This window comes from Pempheris klunzingeri, chromosome 9, assembly GCF_042242105.1.
Source record: "Pempheris klunzingeri isolate RE-2024b chromosome 9, fPemKlu1.hap1, whole genome shotgun sequence".
Classification (NCBI taxonomy): domain Eukaryota; kingdom Metazoa; phylum Chordata; class Actinopteri; order Acropomatiformes; family Pempheridae; genus Pempheris; species Pempheris klunzingeri.
This window is the reverse complement of record NC_092020.1, coordinates 26,024,842-26,033,192: the sequence shown is the minus strand read 5'-3', so window position 1 is coordinate 26,033,192 and position 8,351 is coordinate 26,024,842. Positions and strand designations below refer to the sequence as shown.

The 8,351-nt window shown below is 45.9% G+C and overlaps 1 protein-coding gene across 2 annotated transcripts in view; it reads left to right on the top strand.

The window, feature by feature from the left end:
• Positions 1 to 1,210: 1,210 nt before the first annotated feature.
• Positions 1,211 to 8,351, top strand: part of LOC139206753 (transcription factor COE1-like) — a 157,918-nt gene continuing 150,777 nt past the window's right edge. For both annotated transcript variants that reach the window (XM_070836325.1, XM_070836324.1), the window contains exon 1: positions 1,211 to 1,344. In XM_070836325.1, the coding sequence (XP_070692426.1) occupies positions 1,211 to 1,344 (134 nt within the window). The remainder of the gene's footprint in view (positions 1,345 to 8,351) is intronic.

Sequence of the window (8,351 nt, the reverse complement as noted above, 5' to 3'; positions counted from 1 at the left end):
CTGTGAAGGTTTGGATGGAGGAGCTTGGGCCTCCTGTCTGTCAGCCTGAACAGCTCATTTCTTTATTTAAAGACGCTTCACTGAGCAGAGGTGTGACTGTGACACCTGTGATGCTGTTTAGAGGAGCAGATTCCCCCACGTGCTGGGGGGGGGGGGGGGGGGGGGGGGGGGGGGGGGGGTGAACACACACACACAACAACAAAAAAAAGGATCTTTGAAGGCTTCAGACATGACTGAGTGTCTGACAGGTCTCCATTTACCTCCATCCAGGTGAGCTTCACCTCACTCCGCTCATTAAAGATCCGCTCTCATTAACTCTGATGTTTTTATCCGCCTTCAAACTTGGATTGAAACATCATTTTTTACAGTGCGCGCCGCCGAACACGCGGAAACCCTTATTTGGCGTGAGTTTGGAAAAAACAATGACGCAACGCGCCACTTCCGCCAATCACGCGCCAGAGGTGCGACCAGTATTAAAATGAGCCGGCCTTATTTGGTGGTGTCCACGCCCCCTCCCGATCCACGCCGGTCCCCCGGGAGCTCCAGAGCCCCGGACCCCGGGAGAAGGAGCTCTCCGCCGGGACAGAGGAGCCATAAAGAGCCGGGGAGGGAGGGGGATGAGATTTCTCGCTGCCCAATCCCCCTGTTCCCCCGGGAGCAGCAGCCTTCCACGGTCCGTCCCTCCCTCTTGTTTGCTAATCATTTCATTTTACTCCTTTTTGAAGCGGTGGCTTGTTTTTTTATCCCACTTTTCATTTCTCCACAATCCGCGGCTGCTCGCCTCCCTCTGATCCCCGGCTCTCCACGCTCCGTTCTCCCGGCGTCAGGCTCTCCGGATCCCGGCTGATTCTCCTACGTCTCTCTCGGCTCCTCTGAGATGCTCTCCCCGCTCTCCGCTCCTCTCTCCGCCCTCTTTTAACTTCACAGAGGCGCCGGTTTAAAGCCCGGGCAGCTGCGAGCCGGGGCTGGGATCTAAAACAACCCCGGAGAAACCCAGAGGGATCCGGGACTCATCTCTGGATCAGGACCCGGTACTTTGGGGAAGCTCGCTCGTGCGTCCCTCCTCCCCTCCTTCCTTCTCCTCATCGCTCCTCTCTTCTCCACCTTAATCCAGGTGGTCCTTTGGCTTTTTTGAGTGGCTGCTACAGGGAGGATTATTCTTCTTCTTTCTTGTTTCTGGTGAAGGCAAAGCTCCCAGAAGGACACTTTGATGTTCTCCATCCAGGACAGCCTCCCCCGGGGGGCCCTGACCATGAAGGAGGAGCCGCTCCCCACCGGCATGACCCCGGTCCGCTCCTGGATGCAGGGCGCAGGGATTTTGGACGCCAACACAGCGGCCCAGAGGTAAAAACCACCACAGCTTCCCCTCTCTGTGCTCCGCGGTGCCCACCGGCCGATTAGTGGCTCACTTAGAAAACTCCGTGAAGGTGAAAGTGGTGTTCGCGTCCTGCAGGATCCGGGTGAAAAGTGACATGCACCGAAGTGCCCGCGCAGTCTGCGGGGCGAGCAGAGCAGGAAACGGCGAGTTCGACCCAAAGTTTAGAGCAGCTGAGCCCCACGGCTGCAGCAGGCAGCTCAGCCCCCCTGTCTCTGTGTTATTTGAGGGAAAATTAGAAAAACAAACTAAAGCGAGAGGATGAACCGTGCACGCGTCACACTTCCCCCTTTTTATCTGGGAGAGGATAAAATAACCCAAACAGTCAGAAAGAGGCTGCAAACTTTTAGTGTAAAGTGACAGAGGGAAGCAGCAGCTGGACTTTATATCAAAGCTCCACTCTGAAAAATCATGTTGGCTGAACAACTTGCTCCGTTTGTAATTCAGAAAAAGTAAAGCAAACATTTATTTGAGAAAAAAAAAACGCAGGGAGAACCACCACATGAATTCATGTCAGTCATTAGTCGGTAATTCAAACCAGCAGGGTTGATGGGTTCAGCGCGGAGCGGCAGCCCCTCCACACCGCCTCCCGCCTCCTCTCCGCAGGATTCGGGTTCACCAACTGGCCGCTGCGAGCGGAGACGGACGCCGAATCACTTTCCAGCCTCCGCTCGTCTTTAGGAGCCAAAGCTCAACCTGAAATATTGCGTGCATGTCCCGCACCGCGCCGCTGATCGTTAATTTAAATAATCCTCACACGCAGTTCGGTGCTGCACGAACACGCCGCGCGTAACGAGCGCAGAGAAGCGGCGGGAGGAGCGCGGAGCTGCAGCCGCTGCAGGCGTCTGTTCTCTGGGAGTCTTAAAGAATATTTGAGGGTTATTTAGAAGGTAATTATAAGAATAAGAACAAGACCATTTAATTAAATCACAGCGATTTTCTTTTATCTCCAAACATCACCGTTTAGAAATTCTAAGACGCTGGAGTATAATTTAAAAAATCTGAATTTAGGCGATATTTAATTTATGTACCGATTCGAAGATGAAATAAAGCTAAATTTAAGTGGGTCACATGTTAAATTAAAGGTTTCTGCAGCTTTTGGCGCGCAGAATAAAATAAGTGAACGTTTTGACCTCCGTGATACAAAGACACGCAGCGGCAGACAGCCGAGGTCCACAGTCACACACCTCAGCAGCTTTTACACCTCAGAGCTCCTAAAACATCACACAAATGGAGAAATACTCATTTAGTAGAAGTTTCCGGAAATCTGAATGACCAAAGTCCCAAATTCTACCAGTAAATTATGTCACTTTAAAATCCAATAACGTAAAAAAAAAGGATTTTTAGAGTTTTGGAAAAGTCCTCAAATTCTCCCTGAGCTTTTTCATGTTAAAACACGACGTTAATAACGAGACTTCAGAGGCTTCAGTGTCTTTCTCAGGTGAGCTGAAGTGAAATTTGAGCGCTTTGCTCCAATAAATCAATGCAGGATTCGCGGCGCTGCTTCAGGTTTGGATCAGAGCTTCTCCTCCAACTTTAACACAGCTTTTAAATCCGGAATTGAATGCAGAATTATTCTATTTCCTGCTCCAAAATCTGCAGCATCGTTCTGGCAACAAGAACAAGAAACTAAAGTGAATTTGCAGCGTTTTAAATCTATTTTTTTTAAAAAGCAAAGCATCATTTTGTGCTTAAATTTGAAGCCAAGCTCTCTTTGCATCCTGCAGCTCATCACATAAAACTGTGCAGCTTCTCATAAAACACACATTTAAAAAAAAAACACACACCTGTTTCACATCACAAAGAGTGTGTGAGGACGTTAAAATCCTGTTTCACCTGAAACAGGATCAACATTATTGTCCACACGTGTTCAGGTGTGGACAGACAAGAACAAATGTAGGAGCCAAATTATATTTAGCTTGAGAGTATTAATCATTTAATAGAGTCAGTTTGGGTTTATAGAGAGTCTGCAAATTGTAAAAAAAAAAAAAAAAATGTCAGAGCATAGAAGAAGAAAAGAAAGAACAAGAAAACCAACAAATATTTATATTTTAGATAAAAATGACTGTGGATTAAAGACAGCTCTAATCTGAGCCCAGATTAAATGGCTGCTGGTGGTGTGGTGGATGTAAAGTACAGCTGGGCAGATGTTTTAGTCTGAGACTTTCTCGGTCTACGGAGGAGGTGGAGAGTATTTACAGGCTCACAAGACTCTTTTTACACTTTTAATAAATGACACAAATGTTAAATAGAAACAAAATTCAGTTTATTTCCGCGTCTTAAAACCACAAACTTCATCATCAGAGTTAGAATAAAACAAAAAAAACCACACAAAGCTGCTAGAAGACTGAGAAAAGGTGCAACATTTCAGACTGAAGGTTTAACGGGCAGGTGGGTGACGAGATCTGAAGCCAAAGTAACAAGAGGGAAAACAGCAAAAACACACCGTGCAAGAAATGTAATAAAGGAGGATTTAATGTAAATGAACCAAACTTCATTCACAAAATGACCGTTTTTCTCTCCCTGTGGCTCCAAACATCACTGCAGAGCAAAACCTCCTCATTTGTACACATGAAAACTCCCCTTAAATGAAGTGTGGATGCTTAAAGAGGAGACCAGGCGGCGTCACAACGGCTTTTTAATGGTTTCTAGACGTCTGAGTGTGCAGAGGTGATTTCAGATGTTGTTGGTGCTCAGTGTTTTTGTCGTCACCTGGACGATCGGTGTCTCTGTGGGGGTGTTTGTGGGGAGAGGAAGCTGCAGATTTGTGGTGTTTCTGAGTGTTTTTTTAAAAAGCTTCGTTCTGAGGAAGCAGACAGATAAATAATGAAACTCTCCGATTCCTCAGCTGAGTGTGTGTCGGGCTGCTTTCTGTGCAGGAAGACGCTTGTTTGAAATTAAGAATCACAAATTTTGCCTTAGAGGGTTTTGCAATTTATCTGACATCAGCTTTTCCTCTCTGCATCGATTTAGAGACGGAAAAACTCCAGACAAATAATCTTTAATGGTGGGAAAAAAGGGGTGAAGGGATTCCTCAGATATCCAAAAGGTGTCACATGTGCAGAGGAGATAGTTAATTATAAAAAGAAGAGATGAAATGACAGTCAGGTGATGAAGTGTGATATTAAACACAATAAGCAGAAGAAGCAGACATGTTTAACAGAGCATGTGTGGGTCTGCTGTGACATCTGTAACACAGAAACATGATATCAGTGTTACACAACTGACAGGCTGAGGCTGCGTTCACAAACCAGCAGCTCCATAAAAACGTCCAGCAGCCCTTAAAAAGTGCTGCAGACCTGCTATTGATCAGCGATTGTTACCTGATCAGACTGAACGAGAGGAAAACGAGAACTTTTCTTCAAACTTCATGGTCGGACGAGCAGAGATCTCCTCGTGTGCGTTAAATCATCCGTGTTGTTCAACATTTTCTCACTTGTCAGTTTTTAGATTTTTTTTTTAAGGGAGAAGCTTTTAATGTGGCGGGAAAGTGCATCACCTGGAGTGAACTTTACCAGAAGACAGAAAATAAACCAATAAATTCAAATAAAAGCCACAAACTGAAAGGAAATTCTCAGCCGTGAGTCAAAATAATTCATTAAGCTCCTTCAGTAGAAAGTAAAGTAACGAACCAAACCCTGAACCCAGAGTGATCCGACTGCTCTACATGTCTACATACAGTCCAGGGAAGTTCCTTCACAGAGTGTGAAGATAGCGTTACGTTAGTGTTCATCTCAGGCGAAAACAAGCAGCTACAATCCTGTAGGTCGAGCACAAATCAAGCCATTTGTCTTTGGAGTCTGGTGCCTGAAACCTGGTGTCACACCAAGAGCTGCATCTTTTACAGTGAGAGCACGTCATTAATAATCTGACGTGGAAAAAAATGTAAGAAACAAGATGCTGAAAGTGCAAAACAAAAGAGACGGATGATCCAAACTGATGGAGAAAGTAAGGAGGGCAGAAATATGATGAGAATTAAAGTTTGTAAGAGAAAAAAAGAGGCTTCATCTTAATATTTATGCAGCAAAATCCACAGATTGTCTCCGAGTGTCAGACCAAGTGTGCTGCTGCTTCAGCCACAGAACACAATCCCTCGTTTACAAACCTCACAACTCAACTTAAACGCCTCACGTGAGCCCCAGAGTGTGAAACCTTCATCACGTCGAGCGAAGACGAAGCTGGTCGGCCTGTTCTGACTTTAACGTGTCAGATATTTCAGGTGTTGAAGTGTTTTATTTACAGGGAGGTTAGACGCTGATCTGCTCCTGTGATTATTGTGAATAATAGTGTTTGTCGTACTTTGTGCTCAGAGTCACAGGAGCTCTGAGATGAACTGTGTTTGTGACGGCGGCGCATCGACGTTTAGTGTCCCGTTAACGTGCAGGAAGGATTGTGTGTGTGTGAACGGTTCCCCTGCACACCTTCTTCTGCTAAAATCACAGGGATCAGACTGTGTGTCACTTCTTCAGGACTCACTGATGGAGTCTGGAGAAATGAAGAAATATCACTCTGTGACAGGAAAGACGGCACAAAATATTCAGATAAATCCTGAACTTGTTGCTGATTTCTATCAAAAAAATATCTCAAATTAAAGGAAGTAGTTTTTTCTACTTCACTAATTCTGGTTTTATGAAGTAAATGTGTTTAGTTTTAGTTAATATCTTTATTAGAAATGAATAGAAACTAACATGAGGCCTAAAAAATGTTTTAAACCTCAGAGAATAACGTACCGAGCAACAGTTTCACAGATTTCTTCTTAAAACATTATTAGTTACATGTTGTTATTTCAGGAAAGTTCACTTTAAGGTGTGAGACCTGCGTCTGTCCCTGCTGACTTCAGATCAGGACCCACGGCAAACATGAGCTCACTAAAGCAGCTCGGACGTTTAAGCAGAAGCAGAGGACGACGACGCAAAGTCATCAGAACCGAAGCGAAGCGTCGGAGAGACGCAGCCGTGAGGTGTGACCGTCCCGTTAACCCCTCTGGGGTCGGAGCGATTAACCTCACCTGACTGAACCTTCCTACCAGAGCGTTTATATGAAAAACAACACAAAAAGTCCAGAGTTTGTAGCTGGAGGTCAGAGGTCAGAGGTCAGAGGTCAGCGTTCTTCTATTAGAACAGATATTTATGTTGGTGTGAACAAACTGGACGTATTTCCATCTTTAGGGCCGCGGTCGATGTCCAAGCAGCTCCGCAGCTTTTTTATTCTTTACTCTTTATTCACCTTTATTTATTCAGCCGGAGCCCCGCTAGCATGAACACACACGTAAAACAACACGACGACAAGTGTTTGAAATAAACAAAGAACAAATAGGAGTCAAGAGAAAAGCTCTGGAGTGTCCGTCCTTCCACAGAGCTGCTGTTTTATTTTGAAATGTTTTATTATTATTTAGCCTTTTAATTAGAAAGTGAACAGCAGAGAGACGACACCTGAAAACGCAGCATCGAGCTTCACATCATGTCCGTCGCCCTCTCTGACTCTCCTCAGCCGTATTTCCTCGTGATTTCTCGTCACAGCTTGGACGTGTGCGTATGAGTTTAGTGGTTTTCCTGCTGTCAGATCGTTTTTCAGACGACTGACGAGCTCTAACTGTGCAGTGTTTTAAAAAAAAAAAGAAGAAGAAGAAGAAGAAACGTGATTTGGCGCCAATGAAAGTTGGGAATGCATCAAAATTAAACTCACCTCTCATGCAACAATGCTGCAGATCTTTTTGGCCCCTCTGATCCACATGAGACCCCTCGTTGGGGTCCCGGCCCCCCAGGTCTGGAACCAGCAGTCAGATTCTGGGTCTGTTTCCTCCTTATGACTCTTCTTCTTGCCTTTTTACGCTGAAGTTGTTCAAGTTGTTGTGCAGCTGTTAAATCCTGACACATTTCAGCAGAAGGGTCTCGTAAAAAAATCTCTTTTTATTTTTTTGTTATTGGCACCAAACTTGATTGATTGTAGTGAAAATGCGTCTCCGTCTTGATAAATGTTGTTGGACTGTGGCGTCAAGCAAATATTTGATCACTGTGGCCGTAACGAAGCTGGTTTCTATAGATATAGTTTATAATGTGAAACTCAGCGACGGTATTTCACCTGGTGGGAATCTGAAGCTTCTCCGGTGAAACGTAGTTCTCTGGATGTTTGTGCGTCGATCGGATGTGTTTGTATTTCTTCTTTAACGACGCTGAAGCTCGTCTCTGGAAAATCCCTCCAAATGAGCTGATTTGTGGTGAAAACTGGTTTCAGTGATTTAACTCGCAGGAGCACGTTTATGGCTCTTATTTGAAGGGAAAATAGACTTTTAGTGTGTGTGTGTGTGTGTGTGTGTGTGTGTGTGTGTGTGTGTGTGTGTGTGTGTGTGTGTGTGTGAAGCTTCAGGTGAACAGATTTCCCTCGACCCTCCCTGACACGCTGTAGAAAGGGGAAAAAAAGGGCAGAAAAAAGCGAGCAGAGTGAGTGATCCTGCCCTCCACGCCCTATCTTTGTCCTCTGGGGTTAAAGGCGGGTGTGGAGGGTGGGGGGGGGGGTTATGAAGTGCAGGTTCCCAGGCTCGGTGGGGGAGGCGGGGGAGTTCAGGTAGGGTTTGGCTGAGGTGAATAATCGTCGACCGGGGGATTCCCCACTTCGTTGGCGGCGTCGTTTGTCATCGGCTCAATCATCGGGGTGTTTGCCGTTCCCACTCGGCGTTCCCCCAGTGGCGGGCAGGGAGAGGGGGAGGGTGGGGGTGGGGTCGGGAATTTGTACGTGGAGACAGATCTGCAGAGTCTGGCAGTGATGGATCTGAGCTCGGAGAGACTTTTTATCAGAGAGTCGTAACTCGTGGGAATGATGGAGAGGTCAGCCGAGGCCTCGCTGCTCAATACCTGCTTTATTTTTATCTGTATCCCCTTTAAACATCTCATTCTCCCACCCAAGTGAGAAGAAATGCACTTCATGCTGCATTTGCATTTGTCAACACCCTCCCCCCTTCCCTCCTCCTCCTCCTCCT